Below are 24,877 nucleotides of genomic sequence, written 5' to 3'. Positions count from 1 at the left end.
CATAATGATCTCAGGTATAGATACCTTAACACTCCCATCTACAAATGAAGAAATTGAGGTTTAAGGAATTTGAGTATCTTGCCTGGGATTATGTAGCTAGAAAGCACCAAAAGTCAGGATTTGCTCTAGGTTTTGTGGGAATCCATAACTGGACTACACAGCTTCCTGGGTAGCTCAGTGGTAAAGAATCGCTTGCCAAGCAAGAGACCCATGTTCACCCCCTGGGCTGGGATGATCCCCTGGAGAAGGAAATGGCAACCCACTCCAGTATGCTTGCCTGGAGAGTCCCCATGGACAGAGAAGCCTAGCAGGCTCCAGTCCATGGGATCTCAAAGAGTCAGACACGACTTAGCAACTAAACAACAACAACATAGCCACATTAATCCTGTATTGTTTTTTAAGATGCCCAGACTGCCCTGCAGATCTTAAGAAGGGTAGGGAATAGGGCACATATTAATTTAGTGTAAATATATCTACCCTCCCGAATCCAACAGGTGCAGATGTTCATATGTGTACCAACATTAAATACATCTTGGGGACAGCCCGGTAGGAAACTGCCAAAGATCATATATAGTACTGGTTTGATGCTTTCAGCATATTTTCTGTGCATTTAGTATGCCAAAAATTATCTTTAGTAACCCCTTTTTAGAAAAGCACTACAGAAGGAGATAATAAAGCAAGCTTCTGAGCCCCTTCGAAATTGGTCAGTAGTAATAGAGTACACCTTCTATTTCTGAGCTCTCTATCTTTAGAAAGCAAGTGTTCTGAATTTTCTCCTGCCTGCTTTTAGGAATAAAACATACATAGTTTTCATTAAATGTAACGGAGAGAATATTTTCTTTCATCTTTTTCTCCATATAAGATCCTCACAGAGGTCAGTTGGATGCCTTCTCCTTGCCAGGATCTCTGTCCCCCCATCCCTTCCCTACTGGTTTATACTCTTCAGTCCTCTGCTTGGCTGTTGGGTTTTGTCAGTGATATTGCCATTGGTCCTGAGTGTCTTTGTTCAGTTGGCCTGGCTCCCCACCCCACCCCTCAAGAGAACCTGGGCAAGGACTTTGAATGAGGATAGAAACATCCTGAGTGGTATTACTTGCCATCAATCCAGTGTGATGTGAACCCCCTTTCCAGGATGGTAGAGAGGGTTAACACATGAATGATAGCTTTGCATTTTCAAGAATGGAGTTTATAATACCCTTAGGATTGACGACTGAGACTAATATGATGATTAAAGATCAGTGGCCTCTGCAGAGTAAGATAAAACCCAGTAAAGAACATTAAGAAAACCATAAAGCTTCTTAGCATCACTGCATTGCACAAGATTTTTCCAACAAGGACTCAAGTTCTCAGACCAGTCTATCTCAAGGCTGACTCACAGCTTTATCCCTGGGTTGTACCAGTTGCAAAAATGAGCCTAAAGCGTTTTATTCTTGATGATTGTGATAATATTGCTTGCCTGTATTAAGCATTTTTCTATATAGACAGTTTCATGAATTTATGTGGCAGAGGCAAGTATTTATATAGGTTTTAAATTTGCTTCATCATCATGATAGAAGAGCGGAAACCTAGAGAAAAAGCTCAGGGGATGTAGTAAGCACCAGATGAAATTCAGGAAAAGCAACATTCCATCCTTTCTAATTCCAGTTTTGTTTTGCTTTTTTTTTTCTTTGCCTTTCAAACTGAAAGTCTGTAGTTGCAGGAAAAATCCAGGTTCTTTATGATACTGACCTCCAGAAATGCATGGCAGACAAGATGCTTCAAGCCTAGGCTTTCTTGCTCTGCAGTACTGTTGGATCAGTCAAAAATAGTTGGAAACTTCCAAATGTCCCTCTCTGTAATAATAGAAGAATAAAAAGCAATGTGTTGTTTGAAACCATTTTTTGTTTTGGTCAGCTGAAGTTGTGTGAGATGTTTCTGCACAGTAAGTAGGAGAAAGGAATCCCTCATTTGCAAGTTTTGCTAGAAGAAGCTGCCATTTCTTTTGGTTCAGAGAGTTGTTGTTGAGTAATTGACTTTGGCAACAAAAGCTGGCTTGGTGGGAGCTGGAGGGATTTAGAATTCCCTGCTTTATACCCCCTTGTCTCTACTTTTCTATTTTGGTGGTCCCCAGGGGTTGAGGAGAAAGCTGTGTGGGTTTCCTAGCTCCCCTCTGGTGTTGTAAGGCATAATGGTCAGGTTTCCTAGAGTCCACCAGAGGTGACTCAGGGTGGGAGACCAAGGGGGATGTCTCTGCTGCCACTTGAGATCATTTCAGTAAATGGTAAGGAGGAGATGTGCCCACAAGTCGAGGAGCTGGGAGTGGGTAGAAGGGAGAAGGCTAGCTGCAACAGCTTCATCAAGGGCTCCTTGATGGCATACTCAGGAATCAGGATTTTGCATAGCATTCTGTTTGTTATCTGGGTTTTGAGAAATAAATCAGTCCCTGTGCATTTATTCCATTTTCATCTATAAAATGATTGTATCATCAGGATATGCAATGATAATACATAGCCCCAAATTGTCAGTGGCTTAAAATAGCCAAGGTTTATTTTTTGGCTTCTTTTTGGGAGCTTGCTGGGGCTGGCAGGAAACTGCAGTTTGGTCCTCACTCAGCCTCCTGAGCTGATAGCCTCTACTGTCTGGCGCGTTGTCAGCAGCCACGGCCAGGGGAAGGGAATATGGGAAAGCCTGCAGAAGTACCGAAAGGCTTCTAGGCAAAAAAAGGGATATATTTACTCATATCTCATTGGACAAAACAAGTCACGTGGCCTTATCCAGCTTCAAGGGGGAGAAGAAGTATAATTCTATCACATGCATGGATAGAGGTGAACCAGAGTCTAGGTGGATGTCCCTGCCGGCTGCCACAGGGGTACTGATGCTTCTGTGACGCACATCCTGCCTGGTCCTGGTGGCGCCCCATGTACATGAGAAAATACTGGGGGAAATGAACATTATTTGAAAAAAGATTGTTTTCATGGGTTATTAAAAAGTGGGTACCTTTTTATCATTTTTTAGAAGTTTCTATAATGTGCTTAAATTTGTAACTTAAAATCTAAGAATGTGTATAACCATTAAGTAGTAATAGGAGTCATTTTCTTTTCTCTATTTGGTTGTCATGGTTATATTACCTTCTTAAATGAGGCTTTACTGGGCTACCTCCCCATAGGTGACTCTTACATGGAGTTGCAGTATACAGTTTGATCTACCCTGTGTCCTTGAGAAGCAGAAAAGCTGAAATCGCCTCCTGGGTTTAAAAAATACTCTTGAAAACTCAGGGTAGTGAGAGGCATGGGTCAGTAACAATATGGAGTGTGCTGTTTGAACTGGGCCTCCCTTTAACAGGCCAGTTCTGCTTGTGCGGGAGGTCGCCACGGTAGGAAGGCACTGTTTGCTCACAGAATGCCTTTGTCTGTTCTGGGTGCCACCCACCCATCTTCCACTTCTCCTGCACGAAAGTGCCCCATTCCTGGGCTTGGCCTTGTGTAGCTTAATGGGAGCTGTTTAACAAGGATGTTTTGTTGAGTTCTTTTGGCTTCTGCAGATGATAGCTTGTTTCGCCCTGTGCCGTTGCCCTTGTGGGTGTTGCTCCACTTTTCCCCACACCGCAGCTTAGAAATGCTCAAGGGTTTGTTTTTCACTAAGCTTGGAGAGCAGCGCTCCCACATATCTTGGACTGGGCATAATGAGTGTGCACAAAACGAGTGAAGCATGGTTGACCAGATGCCTCAAGGGGATGTTTGTCTGTAATGTCAACTATGAGTTCTGTCTTCTCAGTCATTCATTCATCTAGAGGCTAGAAGCTTTGATGATGATTTCCCAGATTCTCTTTTCACTGAGAAAAGAATCTGTAGGCTACCATCCTGCCATTGCTTCTTCCTCACACCTTTCCACTTATTTCTCTTTCTTATTCACCAGCAGAGAAATCTGCTCAGAAGCTGCGACCACACTCTACTTCAAGGCGGACGTCACGGTGATGCTCCCTATGGCACCCAGCATGGTGTCTTAGACAGTTTAGAAAATCAAGACATATCTATTACTTTGAGGACGTATTAAATTATAGAGGCTTTCCACCATTTTGAAAAAGAAAACATACTTATGGAAAAATATAGGAGTGTAACCCGGATATCTTTGCCTTCAGCTGAGAAATTTTTTCCTCCAAGATGTTCTTGTTTCTACTCCCAAACAAACTTCTAGTTCCAAATAGAAGTTAGGAATCTTTTCTCTCCTTTAAGCTACGCATTCTGGTCTGACTGAATCACTGGGCTTCGTGCTGCATCTTGTTTGTACTCATACCCTCAGGGCGTACTTTGCAGTTAGACACGGGGTAGTAGGGGAGCAGATGGTATGACACCAGCTGCTCTTGTTATCTGGGCACCAGCCATCTGGTCTCCCCGCAGACTGGGCAGCCCCAAGGGAGCTCACCTCTCAGGTCACTCCTGACTGTCAACAGGGATACCACAGTGGGCTTAGCGGTTATCAGTTGATCCTCTGCCTTTTTCTTGCACATTTCAGTTTTAAGTGGATTTGCAATTTCATGTCCGTTTTGGTGGTAGTGGTGGTGGCCTGTTGACCTGTAGAGACTGAAAGAGGAGGAGTAAGTGGGGAATTTAACAGAGAGTTGAGAGCTCGTGGGGTTTGTGAGGGGAAGCATTTCACAGTAGTTTACAGCCCTAGAGAACTGAATGTGGAAAACCCCAGAACAAGGCTGCAAGATGGCAAAGTATGCGCCATGGCATCAGTGAGTTCTAGGTCAGACCAGTCATTATGCCATAATTATTGTAAGATGGGGAACTGGTGACCTTCATGAGAGCATCAGATACATATGCATGTATACATACTACATGCGTGCAGGCATGTACGTGCATGCACACACACTCACACACACAATTGGAAGATGGGAGTAAAGACCAGTCACAGTCTCATAGATATTCTTCAGGAATGGAGAGACACGGTGTTCTGCTTTGAGTGTGTTCAAGAAAGGAGGACCTTTTTCATTCACTGACACTTACTGTCTATGAGACACTCATGTTTTTGGACCTCCGCTGCCCCTCCTAAAGTGGGATGGATCATGGATGACAGATGGAAAGGCATAGCTTCATGGAAAGAGTATTCTTACGGCTCTCAAGGCTCGGTTATGTTTAGAAAAGCATCCATAGAGATGGGATTTTCACTCGTCCTTCCTCCTGGCCTCTGGGTCCACTTACTTCCTGTGTGTTGGACCTTGAGCAGACGTGAGCAGACATTATCAGACATTTCAGGTTGTCATTAAGAACAGGAGTTCACATCGCCATTTCTCTGAAAGTCACCTTCTCCCTAACGTCTGCAGTGCAGGTTCCTCAACCTTGTTGCCTCCAGTCTTATTTCTGGAGCACTGAGTAGCACCCAGGCAGTTACTGCAGAGTGTGGTCATAGTGATCAAGCTGTGGTTCATAGGTGTGGCCCCTGCCATAGTTTCTGCCAATGTGTTTATTGTACTTTCCTGAGTGCTTCTGTTTCAATATTGACTTGGGCTTTTGTAGCATTCTGTCTGTTTCTAAAGGCTTTGTGTCCCTGCCCAGTAGCTTCTGGGTTACACCCTTTGGGAGTCTGGCAGATCTATGGAGAGCAGAGGACATTGGAGGTAGTAGGTAAGAAGTCTTACCCTTGCCCTCCTGCCACCAGCCCTGAAAGTGCAAAACTGGCTCTTGGCATTATGAAAACCTTGCCAAAAATCAAATTAAAATTCCTCTGCTGGGCAGGAAATTAATCAGGGTGGAACGCAGTAGACAGGGACTCCTTGTTCAGAGGTGGGACTCCTTGTTCTGTCACTGACTAGTGTTTTATTATCATGTAAATGAGATTAAATGCACAGTGACTGATGGGGGGTTGAGGAGGAAGGAGAGAAGTGAAAGAGATGAACAGGTTCCTTAGGATTTAAACTTGAGATGCAAAAACATTTTTATAGCATCTGCTGCTTCTTAATCCATCAACTGCTGAGCAAGGGAAGCTCCTCAGCTTCCTGATACACAGTGATTTATTCATCTCATCACCTTCCTAAGTCACCCACAGTGAGCCAGGCTGTGTACCAGGTGTGAGGGCTAAGTCATGAAAACACCCAGCCGCTGCCTTCCCGGAGTTTATAGTCTGGTAAGAAAGGATACTGTCTACAAATGGCCAGCCAGATAAGAAATGGCGTCATAGAATCTAGGATTATTTGGTTGAAAAGTAGCTGAAGCATATCCTACAAAACTATAGCAAAAAGGAGTGAATTGATAAAAGAAAAAATGAGCAGCAGTACAGAACATGGGAAGAAATCTCTGGACTAGAGGTAGCAGGAACTGACATACAGTCTCGCCAGGACCCTCAGTCAAGTGAATTGAACATGCGACCTTCAATACATTCACTCAAGATTCAGATTCCGAAAAGAAGGTTCAGTTCAGTTGCCGGTTGTGTCTGACTCTTTGCGACCCGATGGACTGCAGCACACCAGGCCTCCCTGTCTATCACCGACTCCCAGAGCTGGCTCAAACTCATGTCCATTGAGTTGGTGATGTCATCAACAATCTCATTCTCTGTCGTCCCTTTCTCCTCTTACTTTCAATCTTTCCCAGCATCAGGGTCTTTTCCAGTGAGTCACTTCTTCGCATCAGGTGGCCAAAGTATTGGACTTTCAGCTTCAGCATCAGTCCTTCCAATGAATATTCAGGGCCCCTCTCCTTTAGGATGGACTGGTTGGATCTCCTTATAGTCCAAGGGACTCGCAAGAGTCTTCTCCAACACCACAGTTCAAAAGCATCAATTCTTTGGCACTCAGCTTTCTTTATAGTGCAACTCCATCATCCATACATGACCACTGGAAAAACCATAGCTTTGACTAGACGGACCTTTGTTGGCAAAGTAATGTCTCTGCTTTTGAATATGCTGTCTAGGTTGGTCATAACTTTTCTTCCAAGGAGCAAGCGTCCTTTTATTTCATGGCTGCAGTCACCATCTGCAGTGATTTTGGAGCCCAGAAAAATAAAGTCTGTCACTGTTTCCATGATTTCCCCATCTATTTCCCATGAAGTGATGGGACCAGATGCCATGATCTTCGTTTTCTGAATATTGAGTTTTAAGCCAGCTTTTTCACTCTCCTCTTTCACTTTCATCAAGAGGCTCTTTAGTTCCTCTTTACTTTCTGCCCTGAGGGTGGTGTTATCTGCTTATGTGAGGTTATTGATATTTCTGCTGGCAATCTTGATTCCAGCTTGTGCCTCATCCAGCCCAGTGTTTCTCATGATGTACTCTGCATATAAGTTAAATAAGCAGGGTGACAATATACAGCCTTGACTTACTCCTTTCCCAATTTGGAACCAGTCTGTTGTTCAATGTCCAGTTCTAACTGTTGCTTCTTGACCTGCATACAGATTTCTCAGGAGGCAGGTAAGGTGGTCTGGGAATTCCACCTCTTGAAGAATTTTCCACAGTTTCTTGTGATCTACACAGTCAAAGGCTTTGGTGTAGTCATTAAAACAGAAGTAGATGTTTTTTCTAGAATTCTCTTGCTTTTTCTATGATCGAATGGACGCTGGCAATTTGATCTCCAGTTCCTCTGCCTTTTCTAAATCCAGCTTGAACATCTGGAAGTTCATGGTTCATATATTGCTGAAGCCTGGCTTAGAGAATTTTGAGCATTACTTTGCTAGTGTGTGAGATGAGTGCAATTGTGCGGTAGTTTGAGCATTCTTTGGCATTGCCCTTCTTTGGGATTGGAATGAAAACGGACCTTTTCCAGTCCTGTGGCCACTGCTGAGTTTTCCAAATTTGCTGGCATACTGAGTGCAGCTTCTGCCTGCTTTGTGGCTGGGGAGAATCAGAAGACATGAATAGTGCAGCAGAGATCATGGACAATGGCAGAGGGACCTTTACCCAAAGAGCGAATGAGAGCTGTGTGCTGTGCTCAGTCACTCAGTTGTATCTGACTCCCTGTGACCCGACAGAGGAGCCCCCCAGGCTCCTCTGTCCTTGGGGTTTTCCAAGCAAGAATGCCGGAATGGGTTGCCATTTCTTCTTCCAGGGGATCTTCCCAACACAGGAATTGAACCTACATTTCATCTCCTGCATTGCCAAATGGGTTCTTTACCACTAGAGCCACCTGGAAATGTAGAGCTAAAAAGGTAGAGACTTGAGTGGCCATCGGGGACTTTGTGAAGTTCAGCTGTTGATGTGTCTTCTGGGCCAGTGAGCAGGTATATGTTTATTGGGGGCATACTCTATGTCAAGGTTGTGATGATTTCAGGCTATAAGACTTAGACTCTCTTGCTGTTAGGTATGTCAATTCATTGGCACTTCTGTCTTGTTCTCTTGATCCCAGTGTGAGCAGTCCCACCTCATGAGAGAGCATGAGGACGTCCAGGAGCGAACGACACTTCGGTATGAGGAACGCATCACAGAACTGCACAGTATCATCGCTGAGCTCAATAAGAAGATAGACCGTTTGCAAGGCTCCACCATCAGGTAGTCGGCTCCAAGTCATGGCTGTCTGTCTGCCCCTCTGGGCGGTAACCTGGGTTTTACGCTTGAAGTTACCCCTATGAATTATGGGCTTCCCTTGTGGCTCAGCTGGTAAAGAATGTGCCTGCAATGAGGGAGACCTGAGTTCGATTCCTGGGTTGGGAAGATTCCCCTGGAGAAGGGAAAGGCCACCCACTCCAGTATTCTGGCCTAGAGAATTCCATGGACTGTGTGGTCCATGGGGTCACAAAGAGTCAGACACGACTGAGTGACTTTCACACTTTCTCTGAGTTATAACGGTAACTCATTTATTTATAACTAATATTTTTATCGTTGATAAGTATTTTGTCTCTACTCTGTCAGATGTGTGCTTTCCCCTCCATTATTCTGTTTTGACTTTGACTCTCATGGTGACCCTGAAAGGTAGACAGGGTGGAAGTTGTGATGTTCAGTTGACTGATAAGAAGAAGGTGAGTGAGATGCTTTATTAACAGGTTCTGAATGCAACCCCCTCTATCTCCCTTGGGGATTTGGAGAGATTTATGAATGTTGATTTTAACTAACTATTACATATGCTTCTTTGTTATTTTTCAGTCGCTAAGTCATATCCAACTCTTTGTAACCCCATGGACTGCAGCACGCCAGGCTTCCCTGTCCTTCACTATCCCCTGGAATTTGTTCTAACTCCGTGATTCAGTGATACCTTCGAACCATCTCGTCCTCTGTCACCCCCTTCTCTTTCTACCCTCAGTCTTCCCCATTAGCAGAGTCTATTTCAGTAAATTGGCTCTTTACATCAGGTGACCGAAGTATTGGAGCTTCAGCATCAGCTTCAGTTGATGCTTAATTAAATTCAGGATTAATTTCCTTTAGGATTGACTGTTTGATCTCCTGCTGTCCAAGGGACTCTCAAGAGTCTTCTCCAGCACCATAGTTTGAAAGTATCAATTCTTTGGCGCTCAGCCTTCTTTATGATCCAACTCTCACATCTGTACATGACTACTAGAAAAACCATCACTTTGACAATATGGGCCTTTGTCAGCAAAGTGATATCTCTGCTTTTTGATACACTGTCTAGGTTTGTCCTAGGAGCAAATCTTTTTCCAAGGAGCAAATCTTTTAATTCATGGCTGCCGTCATCATCCTCAGTGCAACAATTCTGAAGCCCAAGAAAATAGCATATGCTTCTAGATAATCTAAAATTTGTTTGAGCTCAGTTGACTTGCCGATGTTGGCATAGTGTCATAAAACTCCTAAGGGATGGAGCAAGATTCGATCCATCACTTGATTGGTGAAAACCCTGGGGCTTAAAAATGTTAAGCAACTGCTTTTAAGTTACCCTTAGCAAAGGGGAGAGGTGGAGTTAGAACCCACAGCATCTCTGCCTTTATTCAGTTTTCTTTCCATAAAAGTAATTGTTGGGGTTTCTGCCTTCCTTGCTCATCAATCAATTGGCCCCAAAGTCTCCTGCACAAAGCTGTGTCTGCCTGTTTTTGAGAAGAGGGTTTGCTTAAAGTGACTTGCTGAGCCAAGGATAAGAATTTTTATCTTCCTGCCCATGCTCAGAGAATAGCCCTGAGGGAAGCAAATGGTTGGCGTCTGCTTTTATGGAGAAGACTGCTTTGTTCCCTGACTGTTTTTACAGGCCACAATTAAGCCCATTTTAAAGGCAGCTTCTTTAAACTATCCCTCTAGAAGTCCTGGGTCAGAAGACATTTTGGATGTGTTTTGTTCCAACTCTGAGAGTCACAGTAATGATGGAGCTACTTGATGAGGGTTCTTGGGGGCCTCTCTTTCTGGGCAAAGTTGTGGAAAATTTTGCTGTTAATTGGAGCCACACAGTACATCTCATATTCCAGTTTAGAACCTCAAGGCCTTTAAATTGTATCCTGGTCTTCAGTGATTGTAGGTTAGAAGAGCAGAGAAGAATTTCAGCCCAAAGAAATGATTATAGCAGACTTAAAGGAGGCTGACAGAGTACATTGGTAAATTCGTAATTTCCATTAAAAACATATTGCTCTTTTAAAGTCTTGAGAAAGTGAAGGCAAATGGGCTTAGTGAGTTGTGAAAAAAAATGCATCACATGTCACCTGGAAAACTCAATTTCACTATGTTTAGATTAAGTTTAATGGCCAAACTGTTTCATATTAAAATACCCTCTTATTTAAAGGAAGGTTGCATCTGTACAGAGGTCACATTAAATTCTGCCAGTTTTCATTATGTAAATGAGTTAGCTCCTCCTTGAGGAGGGGACTCCCTGCATGGCTGGAAGATGAGCAGACATGTGGGCCAGTAAGACAAGGCTCTTGTCCTCTGAGCTCTAGTGGCTAAAGCATCTCCCTAGCCGCTGCCACTCAGGTCCAAAGATGCTATAGTTGACCCAGTGTAGAGGTGACAAATGCCTTGAACTTTTTGGTGTATCCCAGGTGTAGAGAATTGTCATGCTGATCTGGTACAATCCGGGTACCTTTGAGACTTTCTTGTCGCTTCAGTCTGGGCCTGAGTTAGGAATTTATTGGAAAAGCTGAAAAATCATTAATTAGGGAATGGTTTATGATGTATCCTCATGGAAGCCATACTGAATTGCATAAGAGAAAAGAAGTGACAGTTTCATAGTTTAAAATATTTATCTCCAGTCACAATCAGAGAACTAGAGACCTTCTGTGACTGCCCTGGGAGACTTTCCCACCTCTTATAGCCACAGGGCTAATGTAGTCAATGATCAAACACTGCAGGTCGCTGAATTCCAACGTAAGTTGAATTCAGAGCCACATCAGATCTCTTAGGTTAAAGATTAAGCACTGATAGGAAAAGATGAAATGGTGAGAATTTGAATGGAGACATTGGGTAGATTCAAATAAATCAAGATACCTAGAGCCTGCAGACTCCACTGAGTTTCCCCTCCTGCAGAAGCAGTCTCCCTCCCTGTCTGATCAAGTTAGTCCTTCTTTGCTGGGAGGCTCTGTAGCAGGCTGAACCCAGGTAAAGGGTACCAGATATAGTCATACCTCACTGCTACTCCATTCTTCTTTATCTTTAGGCCCAAAAGTAGCTAAATTCAATCATGCCCCAGGGGGATAAGCAGAAAATCCAAACTTGGAAGATACACGTAAGATTGTATTCATTTATAGTCACAGAAACTTAAGAAGAATATGTGTAGGATTAGGTCCTAAGTGTCCTAGACCAGGGAAATAAGAATATAGTGTTGGATTGATGATGATTTATTGATATCACTGTTCCTATTAGAGATTCTGGATTTAGTATGTTAGCTTCAGCAGTTTTATTAAATAAAACTAGATTCATTGGAGGATTACATTAAATAATGTTGAAATGCCAGAACTTCCCTAGTGTAACATAGTCCAGAGGCCACGGGGATCAGGAATAATGTCATTAAAATGGGGTTTTTGATGCCACTTCACTACTGGAGTCAGTGTAGGCATGGCTACTGTACCTGTCAACAGGGCTACAGTAGTAATCAAAATTATTTGACCCGTAGAGATTTTTTATAATGTAGAATTGATCATGGAGTCTTTAGTTTTGATATAAATGGGCAGCATATTTAAGTTTTACTTGATCTTTGTAATCGAAAAATCTCTGGTCTGTCTGGTGAACAAGGACTTGACCTCCCACTATAATATATGACCTCTTATCCAGTTCCCTTACCAGACCTCCTTCACAGATCCAGAACTCTTTAATGAAGATGTTTATAATCCTGTCACAAGTGGGTGCAGTCTGTCTTCTTTCTACCCATTTTACAGGGGAGAATGTACAGTAAGAAAAAGAGATCCCCACCTTCTGGGCTAATTATTCACTCTGAGCAGATGTTAGCCCCTGGGATCCAAAAATACCTGTAGTCTTCCAGTCCAAATGAAGATTGATGAAGCTACATTAGTCAGCTGAGGCTGCTGTAACAAAATACTGTAGACCAGTGGCTTAGACGATAGGAATTTATTTGCCATGGTTCTGGAATCTGGAAAGTCCAAAGTCAAAGTGTCAACCAATTCATTTCATCAGTGAGTGCTGTCTTTCTGTCCTCCTGAAGGCTTCCTTCTCACTGTGTCCTCACATGGCAGGGAGAGAGGGAAAAGGCAAGTTCTGTTATTTCTTAAGGGTACAAATCCCGTAGTGAGGGATCCCATCAGATCTAATTATATCTCAAAGGTCCCATCTCCAGATCCCATCACTTTGAAGGTTAGGACTGCAACATAGAATTGGGGTGGTACTAACAATGAACAATAACACATAATTCAGTCCATACTAGATCAGGCGACAAGTGGCATCATCAGTAAATCTCATAGTGGACCTGGTCTACCATTGTACCCCATCCAGGTGATAACATTTTTTAAATCCCTGTACATGTGGTAAATGCTCCCAACTAGCAACAGTTCACGGTCCTGCTTTTCTGGCTTCAGGAACCAAGAAGTGGAAACACAAGTGGCTCCTTTCATTCTTACACCTAAAAGCCCACTTAAAAAATTATTGCTTTCCCTCTTGGAGACTTTGAGCTCTGCTAGTTTTAAAAGTTTCATTCCCAAGGGAACCATGACTGGCGAACACAGCAGTGATTCCATTGCTGCCACTTAGCCCTTGGGACATCTCGTGTCATTGAACCAACAGGCAGTGAAGGGAGTTACTGTACTAGCGGGATCCCAACTCTCCAGGGGAAACTGGATTGTAGCTGTACCGTGAGGCAGGGAGGACTGTGTCTGGAACTCATCGGATTCCCTAGCATACCTCCTGGATGTCGTCCAGGGATACAAGTTAGTAAATTAGAGGATTACAGTCCATGTCAGTCCACCTAGGGCCAGACCCCTCAGGAATAAAGATTTCTAATTACTGCACTGGGTTAAGAACTCTAACCACCTAAGATGCTGGCCAAACACCAAGGGAATTGGAATTTCCTAATGGAAGAAAAAAGTTGTTCACTGTAGTCTCATAACCAGATGCAAAAAGGATGACTCAACTGCATAATTTTTTGCTTGTTTATTATATATGCAATTTCCTTTTTACTTTCTTGTTTTCTCCCATTATATGAGGTGAGTTATTATTGGTAAAATGTAGATGTAATAGTTGGGCTCCATGATTTTGGTGAATTTGCCATTAAACTAGAAGAGGAAAGCTCACCTAGCCATGGATATAAATGGGACTTTGGGTCTCCCATTTTGATAAGAAGGTGAGTACATTTATTAATACAACTGAACAAGGGATAGTTGCAGAAGCTTGATGGTATTGTTATAGCCATTTGGAAATGTATATGTGTGAGAGGATGCATTTGGTTGTCAAGGAGCCAAAGACAGTAGGTTACCGTGCATGTTGCTGGTGCCTGGTTCCATTCCCACGCCTTCTGTGGAGTCCCCCCAAATCAAAGAAGACTGACCCTGGGGACTACCTCCCAAACTCCCTTAACTCTGGGATAGTTTTGGATCTGCCAGGTCTGGAAGGCAGCGAGAAGGTGGGGCCGTCGTGGTGGCTTTGATGAGCATGGAGATCCTGCGGTGACTGGCCTGAGCCTGAGCTGTGGGCAGAAGAGGGGCAGCAGCAGTCTCCCCATCACAGCTCTGATGGCAAGGCTGACAGCACCAGCTGCCCTCCACCCTCCCTTCTCTTCTCTGGTCCTTCCAACTGCCTAAATTAAATCCTGCTTGAAACATCCAAAAGCGTTTGTTTTCCTAACTGATCCCTGCCTAATGCATCCTAAATCTCATCTGCTTGGAATAAACAGTTTGTATTTATGGCCTTCTAAAAATCTTTACTCATGAATATCTTAAACAAATTGGATCATATAGCACACACTGATTTGTAATAGGTGCTTTTTCACTTAACTGTATGTTCTGAGTGGCTTTGTTTTAATGCTCGTCTGAATTGGGGGGATTGTATAATGAGATGGGTAAAATAGAAAAATATGTCAGTAGCTCACTTTGTATCTGGGGGAGGGGAAAAAAAAGATGTCTAAGCAGATTGTTTCCCAGGGAGATTATTTTTCTTTTCCCAAAAGCTGCTCTCATAACATCAACCTTTCACTGCCAACTCTGAGTGGGCCATGATTTCTGCTTCATTTCCCATTTGCTTGTTAGCCCACAGCTGTCTGGCTTCTGACCCCAGTGGTTTGCCAAAATTCCTTTTGCTATGAACTGAATTGTGCCACTCATCCCCCCTCCAGTTCGTGTGATGAAACCCTCTATGTGATAGTGTTTGGAGATGGGATGTAGTTGAGTCAAGGTCATGAAGTTGGGGTCACGTGATAGGATTAGTGACCCCAGAGAGCTCACTTGCTCTCCTGCTCTTTCCCTGCCATGTGAGGGTGCAGGGAGAAGGCAGCCATCTGCAGGCCACGAAGAGAGCCCTCACCGGGAACCAGCCGTGCTGGCACCTTGATTTTGGACTACCAGCTGAAGTCTGCTGCTGCTGCTGCTGCTAAGTTGCATCAGTCGTGTCCGACTCTGTGCGACCCCATAGACGGCAGCCCACCAGGCTCCGCCATCCCTGGGATTCTCCAGGCAAGAACACTGGAATGGGTTGCCATTTCCTTCTCTAACCCAACTGAAGTCTAGCTATGAAAAAGTAGCTTTCTGTCGTTTAAGCTTGTCTATGGTACTTTGTTACAGCAGCATAAGCTAAGAGACTTTTTTGAAAATCACCAGTGATTTCTTAACTGAAAAATTTGGTGACTTTTTTCTTGTTCCTGGCCCTTTTCCTAAATTTAACCCTAAATCCTGCTTCCCTTCTCTAACCTCCCTGGCCTTGCAAGTCCTTCCCCTCTTTCCCTAAGAGCCATCCTCAACTTTGGCCCTTACCCTGGGCTCCCCCCCATACTTTTCACCAGGATGGCTGCACCCCGAAAGCACTGACCCCTCCTCTTTATATCACTTCCACGTTGGCATTTAACCCTTGTGCTTCTTCATCTGCAAAGTGCCCCTCACTTGGCGACTGAGCAAGTATGCAGAGCCTCTGTGTGCCCACACATAGCCCAGTCTCTAAAACCTCGTGCCACACTCCAGTACTCTTGCCTGGAAAATCCCATGGATGGAGGAGCCTGGTAGGCTACAGTCCATGGGGTCGCTGATGGTCGGACACAACTGAAAAAAATAAAATAAAATAAAATAAAACCTCGTGCCTGTGCTGTGTGCCTGGCCTTTCCCCTGGTCTTAGGCCCATGCGTGCCCTGTGTGGTGCAGCTCTCTGTCCCTCTTCATGTTGCTGCATCTCAAACACAGTGTAACCAAAACCTCTTTGTCTCCCAGCAAAACTCGTTGTTCTGATTAGCTTGTGGCCTAAAGAATAAAATATGATGAAATAAAAATGAAAGCTAGAAAGATAAGGTGGGTTTTTTATCTCCCTATTTTCTTATATGGTATACATACCACCCTTGTTCACTATTTGACGTTTTTGAATACGGATCCTTTATCAGATCTTGTTAAAACTGGTACTCATGGGTGACAAGGATGAATTATTATATACATAGGAGAGCATTTCAGAGTCCCATTTGTTCAGTTATTCATCATAAGTTTCCTAGATGAGTCTGAACTTCCTCTGTGCTGTATGGGAAAATAAGAGGTATTTGCTCATCACTTATTCACTGCTATAGATCCTTTAAAGTGAAAGTGAAGTCGCTCAGTCATGTCCAACTCTTCACGACCCCATGGACTGTGGCCTACCAGTCTCCTCTGTCCATGGAATTTTCCAGGCAAGAGTACTGGAGTGGGATCTTCCTTCTCCAGGGGATCTTCCTGATGTAGGGATTGAACCCGGGTCTCCCGCACTGCAGGCAGACACTTTACCCTCTGAGCCACCAGGGAACTCACTCCACAGATCCTTTAAGAGAACTGAAAAGAATATCTTGTATCTAAAACATCTTTGTTCTTTAAAGAAATGATGGCTGTTTGGGGGCAATTCTGCTTTTAAATGCAGAGACCAAGTGTGTTCCAAAAGAAAAACCACAAAGTCAGGTAGGCTGAGTGGGCTGGCCACAGTTGACTGACAGCTCCCAAGGCATGTCCGTCTGGGTCTTGTTCACCAGTTACCCCAATCCAGTGACAAGGCATGAACGTGCACCCCAAAATAAGATAGGCATAAGAGAAGGCAATGGCACCCCACTCCAGTACTCTTGCCTGGAAAATCCCATGGATGGAGGAGCCTGGTAGGCTGCAGTCCATGGGGTCGCGAAGAGTTGGACACGACTGAGCAACTTCACTTTCACTGTTCACTTTCATGCATTGGAGAAGGAAATGGTAACCCACTCCAGTGTTCTTGCCTGGAGAATCCCAGGGACAGGGGAGCCTGGTAGGCTGCTGTCTATGGGGTCGCATAGAGTCGGACACAACTGATGCGAGTTAGCAGCAGCAGGGATTGCTTCTGAAGTAACATTTTTATCAAATGCTGCTGATTCCACAGGACTTTAGCTGGAGGTCTGGAAAGCATGGTAAGAGTTAAACTTTCATTGACTTTTTCCAATTAGATTATTTCACCCCTAGCTAATAATGAGAAAGAATCTTTAAAAAATCTTTTCCTTAGGCCATCATATTATTGTTCTGTTTGTAGTAAATTTAGGAATTAGGCTGTGTTGCTAACTGGTTGGATAATCTTAGGTAAGTCACTTAGCCTCTAGGAGTGTCCGTGCTCTTCTTTGTAAAACAAAGGTATTGATCCTGGCTTAAGTGATCACCAGGATCCCTGCCAGCCTGCCACTCTGTGACTTTTCTGCCTCTGCTAGTTAAGCAGGTGTGTATACAGCCTAATGCCTGCCTCCTTAGGAGTGTTTTGTTGTTGCTGCTGCTGCTGTTATTGAGCTGGTGGCAAGCTTTAATCACTGCAATTCTAAACTGAGTGACTTGGAATCACTTCACAAATGCTTCTAAGTGAATGAAATAATGCACCATTAGAATCCTGAGATGACCCTCCATGTGCCAAAGAAAAAAAAACCTGGTGACTTTCTAATTCCATAATTATGGAAAAGCAGAGACATCACTTTGCCGTCCAAGCTATTGTTTTCCAGTTGTCATGTGTGGATGTGAGAGTTGGACCATAAAGAAACTTGAGAGCCAAAGAATTGATGCTTTCAATTTGTGGTGTCAGAGAAAACTTTTAAGAGGCACTTGGAAAACAAGATCAAGCCGGTCAATCCTAAAGGAAATCAGCCCTGAATATTTATCAGAAGAACTGATGCTGAAGCTACAATACTTTGGCCACCTGATGCAAAGAGCCAACTCATTGGAAAAGACCCTTATACTGGGGAAAATTGAGGGCAGGAGGAGAAGGGGATGGCATCACCGACTCAATGGACATGAGCTTGAGTAAACTCTGGGAGATAGTGGCAAACAGGGAAGCCTGGCATGCTGCAATCCATGGGGTTGCAAAGAGTCAGATGCCACCGAGTGACTGAACAACAGCAGTTAAGAAACTACCACAAAATAAACGACCCAATCAAAAAATGGGCCAAAGAACCTCCAAAGAAGACATACGGATGGCTAACAAACATGAAAAGATGCTCAACATCACTCATTATTAGAGAAATGCAAATCAAGACCACAATGAGGTACCACTTCACACCAGTCAGAATGGCTGCTATCCAAAAGTCTGTAAGCAATAAATACTGGAGAGGGTGTGGAGAAAAGGGAACCCTCTTACACTGTTGGTGGGAATGCAAACTAGTACAGCCACTATGGAGGACAGTGTGGAGATTCCTTAAAAAATTGCAAATAGAACTGCCCTCTGACCCAGCAATCCCACTGCTGGGCATACACACTGAGGAAACCAGAATAGAAAGAGACACATGTACCCCAATGTTCATCGCAGCACTGTTTATAATAGCCAGGACATGGAAGCAACCTAGATGTCCATCAGCAGATGAATGGATAAGAAAGCTATGATACATATACACTATGGAGTATTACTCAGCCATGAAAAAGAATACATTTGAATCAGTTCTAATGAGATGGATGAAACTGGAGCCAATTATACAGAGTGAAGTAAGCCAGAAAGAAAAACACCAATACAGTATACTAACACATATATGTGGAATTTAGAAAGATGGTAGTGATGACCCTGTATGTGAGACAGCAAAAGAGACACAGATGTGTAGAGCGGACTTTTGGACTCTGAGGGAGAGGGGGAGGTGGGATGATTTGGGAGAATGGCACTGAAACATGTATACTATCATGTAAGAAACGAATCGCCAGTCTATGTTCAATGCAGGATACAGGATGCTTGGAGCTGGTGCACGGGGATGAGCCAGAGAGATGGTATGGGGTGGGAAGTGGGAGGGGGGTTCATGTTTGGGAACTCATGTACACCTATGGTGGATTCATGTCAATGTATGGCAAAACCAATACAATATTGTAAAGTAAAATAAAGTAAAAATAAAATTTAAAAAAAAAATAATTTTCTCGTGCAACATGTATGTAATACTTGGCTTTAGATAAACAAAAAATAGTGACTTATATTGTTTAATAAAATTATATAATTTAAAAAAAAAGAAACTACCACGATAGCATACAATTAGAAGGCAATGGCACCCCAGTCCAGTACTCTTGCCTGGAAAATCCCATGGATGGAGGAGCCTGGTGGGCTGCAGTCCATGGGGTCACTAAGAGTTGGACACGACTGAGCGACTTCACTTTCACTTTTCACTTTCATGCATTGGAGAAGGAAATGGCAACCCACTCCAGTGTTCTTGCCTGGAGAATCCCAGGGATGGGGGAGCCTGGTGGGCTGCCATCTATGGGGTCGCACAGAGTTGGACACGACTGAAGTGACTCAGCAACAGCAGCAACATTTATCAGTTTATCAAAGCTTCTTTTTTTTTTAACTTAATTTGACTACTTCTTGGACCTTTTCATATTTTCTTTCTTTTTATCTTCAGCATTAGCAGTTAGTGTTCTTCAGATCAGGCATCTTTTTCCCCCAAAGAAATAAGAGAAATCACTTACCAAGAGTTAGTGTATACACCATGAAAGGAAGCAAACAATGAAGTCACTTTGAGATGCTGATGCTGTGTGTCATTCACACCTTGACCAGTTAGGTGATGCCTGAGGAACCTTGAAAAAACTCCTCAAATTCTTGTCTTTTTAAAACTGCCATGGACCTGCAGGGTTTTGGGTTTTTTTGTTTTTTTTGTTTTTAACTTTTTGTTCCCATTGCTCTGGATGGACTGATGCTTCTGACTAAAACAATAGAGAGAGCCCCCAGCATCCTTCTCCATATGCTGAAGTCCCAAATTGTCCAGCAGCTTACAGAGTGCTTGGAGTGCACTGGTTTTTGTCATTTCCCAATTCCTGCCAGTAAGGATGTTGAAAGGGCTAAGATAGACAACTCCATGGTTTTTTACCAAAGTCAGCAAGAGAAATAGGGCTATACAAACTTTCTCATATTTAGGTTCAGTTTAATCTTTCAGTGCCTCATTTTGGGGGCACGAGACTGCTCACAACCTCCTTACAAGGTTGCTTTCTACCTCTACTGTTTCCTCTGTTTGCTCGTGTAGTGTTGGACTGTAACCTTCCCTATGATACCCGAAGGGGAATCCTTAACCAGGGATGATGTGTGCTCACCTCAACCCCTCTCTGTAGGGTCGAGAACACAGACCGTCTGTACTTCCCTGCTGCCTGTTTGATCTGTTTCCATAAAAGATCTCACAACACTTACTCCTTCCCCTGAATTCCTTGACTTCACACATTATTTTACATTTATTTCCACCGTTTGACCCTGATTGTTTGCCTTCTTCAATACAATAAGTTTTGCTTCTGGCCAATATTGCCCACTCAGCAAGTGGCCTGAGTGTTCCTCCAGCTTCATGGTTCCCTCCTGCACCCTGATTTGGTTTCAGCTATCTGTCCCCTCTGTCCCAAGCTCTACACGCCCCAGTTCACGTCCACGGGCTCCCCTGAGGCTCTGCAGATGCCCATGCACCCTGATGACCTATCTTAAATGGCTCGCCTTAAGGCTCTTCTGTAGCTCTGCTCCATCCTGGAGGTCCTCCCTGATAACTGCCCACCTGCAGCCCCAGAGCTGCAGTCCACCCAGAGCATCCTTCGTAGCGTAGAATTAGTTGTGAACGTGTGCGCATGTGCTATGTCGCTTTCACCGCCAGGCTCCTCTGTCCATAGGATTCTCTAGGCAAGAATACTGGAGTGGGTTGCTATGCGCTTCTCTATGCCATCTCTCCCTGACCCAGGGATCATACCTGCATCTCTTACATTTCTGCACCGGCAGGCGGGTTCTTACCACTAGAGCCACATGGGAAGCCCAGTTGTAACATAAAATTTGACTCCCAAAAGAGCAGCATCCACTTGGTTTTTGCTTTCCTATCCTTGTCTTGATGCTCAGATACCTTGAAAGAGCATTCTTGGCTTGCATTTCATGACACTGAAAGTCTTCCACCTGAAGGTGACATTTCTTGTGTGGTATCATTCTTCAGTCTGTGGTCTCACCTTAGTAAGGAATGTTCCCTTCCTTACTGAATGCTTCCTTCTCCCACCCCTTCCGTTTTCACTTCTTTATAAAACCCATCCTAATAAAGTAATTTTTTACAAAGCAGGAGATTTGGCAGGCACTAGATGTTTGGGACCTGCCAAGCCAAGACAGTTGAAGGTGGCTATAAAAGATTTTGCAAATACCATTTGCCCCAGAGGCACAGCAGCAGCTTTTTTGGCTGAAAAACAGTCTCAGCCAAGCTGAAGCTGATTACATTGGCCATGCAACAAAGGTAATTTATTCATTATACCCAAAATCTCCCATTAACTAAAATCAGGATTTCAACTGCTGATTGAAAGGAAGCTGTTGGATCAGAGCACAATTACCCTCTAGACCAAAAAGGCAGTGACTCTTAAGAGTACTTTCTAATTGTTTTTCTTTCCTAAGCCTAATTACTGTTGGCTGTGCAGAAATCTAATAATTAACTTATTCATATAACATTAACCTATATTTGTTTCCCATAACCACTCCCATTCTAATTCACATTCTGCATTTCTGGTGGTTTTATATCTGTTTAAAGTCTTCCTAGATTTCTGTGTGGCTTTTATCAGAAATACTTTATAAAGCAAGGACTCAGCTGAATTCTTTCCCTGAGAGGATGGGTGTTCATTTCATGAGAAAACCAAGAACTCTGGAGAGTTCTTCCCATTTCTCTAGTATGGATGTGTCTCCTGAGCTTCAGATGGTATTTGCCTCTTCCCCAAGTCTCACTGATCACCACTCACCATCTTGGTCCACCGAAAACTGTGGACTTTCTGCCCTTACCCTCCGGTTGTCAGCAACTTAATGTGAATGCCAGGTTAAGAGAAATTCTTCCTATCTTTCTTCACAGACACCCTCCCCCTAGGGCTAGGCAGACACCTTCGGACTTTCCAAACTCATAATTAAACCCCCTGACAATTTTCTTTTCTGGCTCACTTGCAAGATAAATGCATCAAAGAAGATTAATTTTTGCTCTCTCCATGTCTGTATCCAGTGTGTGTAGTGATGCCAGTGGTGTGGGAAGGAGGTCTGTGTGTACTTTGAAATACATACTGCAGTTGTAACTTTTCTTAGCTTGCCCATGACTAATTCAGAGCCCAAAGTTTACAAGAGATCCATGAGGGGCTGAGAAGGGAGTGGGTGTGTTTGTGCAGAGGAAACACAGATGAATTTCAAAGTTATCTGCCTACTAGCAAAGGCAGATTGAAGGAAACAGACCATTAAGAGCCATTTTCCCCCTCACTCCATTCTCCTATCCTGTCCCTTAACTCCACTTACTTCCTTTAGAGAAACTAAGTGTGGTCTTTCTCAGACATGCTGACCCCTACACCTCTCAGAGCACTGGTTTCGATCTGCACAGACAGGATGCTGGTTTTCCAGTCTCTGTAACCTCAGCAGTCCTTCTATTCTCTTCCCAGAAGGAAGCGCAGCATGGGACTCTGGTAGTGGGTGATGCTTTGAGTCACTCCTATTCATAGGCCCTTGATGGTCCTGCTCACTGTAGCCTCAGTGCTAGGAATCTCAGTTCTTCTTTGCCTTGGAATTTCAGGGGGTGAAGAAGCCTACTTTCTTTAGGAAATGTTTGAAGGGGGTAGTTTTCTGGTAGGCTGACAGACGAGTCTTGTCGGGTGTATGGGTATGGATGTGGAAACTTTCAGTGTCAAACACCACCCATCTAGTTAGCCTGAAAGGAGTCCTGATCCATGTGGCTCGAGAGGAGAGCTATCTGTTTGTGTTCTGAGTGTCTTTATCTTGTTATTAAAAGACATTCTCTGGGGATGTGTCTTGTGTGTCTGTCAGTGGAGTCTGACTTCCCTTTTGTTCTCAGGGAGGAAGATGAGTACTCAGAATTGCGATCAGAGCTCAGCCAGAGTCAACACGAGGCCAATGAGGACTCTCGCAGCGTGGATCAGGACCAGACCTCTGTGTCTGTCCCTGAAAACCAGTCCACCATGGTCACTGCAGACATGGGTAAGTCTGCCTGCCGTGGCCGCAACGCCAGGGCTCGGCTTCTGGATTGTAATCAAAACTTTAGAAGCATGAGACAGCCTGGATCGAGATTTAGTGGATCAAGCAGCTTGTTGAGTAGATGAAGGCAGGTGAAGGCTCATTCATTTCAGTTCTCTACATATTCCTTTGTTGGTCACACTGGAACCAAAGAGCTGAATTCCCTTTCTGCCTTGATGTTTGTGATTCAAACATGTCACCTTCTACGTGAAAAGTCAGGAAGTAGGGAACCAGGTAAAAGGGTAATTGCACTGTTCCAAGTTCAGTAAAACTGAGCTGTGATGGCAAGAATGGAAAGGATGGGCTGAGGAGTGACTCACTGCAGAGGAGGAGGTGATAGGTTCAGCAACTCTTGGGTAAGCAGGATCCAAAATGACTCTTTAAAACGTTCATCCTGAGTGACTCAGAATGATTGTATTCCTTACTAAGGAAGTTTGGTTGAGAAATGATTTGGGAAATAAATATATTTTCTTTGAGGTTGTGAAGAAATGTCTGTATGAAAATAGCTGGTAACAGCACGTTGGTATGGTGTGTTTTAAACTACAGGTTATGACCCTTCCAAGTAGGTCTTGAAAGTACATGAAAAATCAAAATGTTTTAAAAATGAAATCAAATAGGAAAAAAAAACCAGAATGATAGTATTGTTTTTTCAGGACACGTATCTGTTGGATATGTATATGTCGTAAGCTGCCAAGGGAAATGTTCTAACTAGGGGTTGCAATTGAAGTGTTGTAAAACCTCTGGCCAACTTGAAGATGCTCAACTAGATCTCTGGAGAGATTGGGATTGTGGATAAGGGCTTTGAAGTTATGCGGTAAAGAGCTCCCTATGGTTGAAAGCTTGTGAAGTCCAAATGGGGAGACGCACTGTATCTTAGGAAATGTTCACATGTCAGGGGGTGATGGGAAAGGAACAAGGAGAAGGAAGAGTAAGCATAGTACAGTTTACATTAGAACTTAAGTTTCCATTGGGGAGAGAGTGACTTTAATAAATATTAAACATTTATGCTTAATTATAAACCTATATAATAACCAGGGCTTCCCTATATAGACTTATAATATAACCAGGGCTTCCCTGGTAGCTCAGCTGATAAAGAACCCACCTGCAATGCAGGAGACCCCGGTTCGATTCCTGGGTCAGGAAGATCCTCTGGAAAATGGATAGGCTATCCACTCCAGTATTCTTGGGCTTCTCTGGTGGCTCAGCTGCTATAGAATCCACTTGCAATGTGGGAGACCTGGGTTCAGTCCCTGGGTTGGGAAGATCCCCTGGAGAAGGGAAAGGCTACCCACTCTAGTATTCTGGCCTGGAGAATTCATGGACTACAGTTCATGGGTTCTCAGAGTCGGACACAACTGAGTGACTTTCACAACAACCTGCATAAACCTATATACATGCTATAACATCAAGTACCATGGCAGTGTGTCAAAGGAATTCAGTTTAAGATTTCCAGGAAAGCTTCCTCTCAGAAGTGACATTTGAGCTGAGATGTGGAGGGTAAGTAGGAATTGAGTGCATGAGAGAGGAAGTGGCATGCAGGAGAGAGGGGATGATGTAGTCAAGGCAGTGAATAAGACCCTCTTTTATGAAGAGTGCAGAGGTGTGAGACAGAGGCTGGGAGAGGCAGGCCAGAGTCAGACAGCACAAGATCTCATAGACCACGCTAGGGAGTCTGACCATTATTCAGAGACCCAGGAGAAACCGCTGAATGATTTTAACAGCTGTGGATGGGAGGGATGAGATGATCAGATGGCATTCTGAATCAATCAGTCTGTAGTGAAGAGAAAGAATCAGTGGATCAAGGGTGAATGGGGGAAGCCGGCCTGGAAACCATTGCCGAAATCAAGGTGGGCAAAGCTGTTGCCAGAATTAAAGGTGGTGGCTGTTGAGACGTGGAAAAGCAGATGAGTACCGAAAATTGACAAGATCGTCCAAGGAATCCATCACAGGGTGAAGAAGGAAGGAGGCATGC

General features: G+C 43.8%; 1 protein-coding gene across 1 annotated transcript in view; it reads left to right on the top strand.

Moving 5' to 3' along the window:
• The window catches only part of LOC120861032 (colorectal mutant cancer protein), a 308,064-nt gene that overhangs the window by 188,656 nt on the left and 94,531 nt on the right, over positions 1–24,877 (top strand). Inside the window, exons 3-4 of the mRNA XM_040236721.1 lie at positions 8,312–8,454; positions 22,727–22,869. Coding sequence (XP_040092655.1) covers positions 8,312–8,454; positions 22,727–22,869 — 286 coding nt within the window. The remainder of the gene's footprint in view (positions 1–8,311; positions 8,455–22,726; positions 22,870–24,877) is intronic.

Source organism: Oryx dammah, unplaced genomic scaffold (genome assembly GCF_014754425.2).
Source record: "Oryx dammah isolate SB20612 unplaced genomic scaffold, SCBI_Odam_1.1 HiC_scaffold_11211, whole genome shotgun sequence".
NCBI lineage: Eukaryota > Metazoa > Chordata > Mammalia > Artiodactyla > Bovidae > Oryx > Oryx dammah.
The sequence above is the reverse complement of the archived record's forward strand: the minus strand, read 5'-3'. Positions and strand labels throughout refer to the sequence as shown.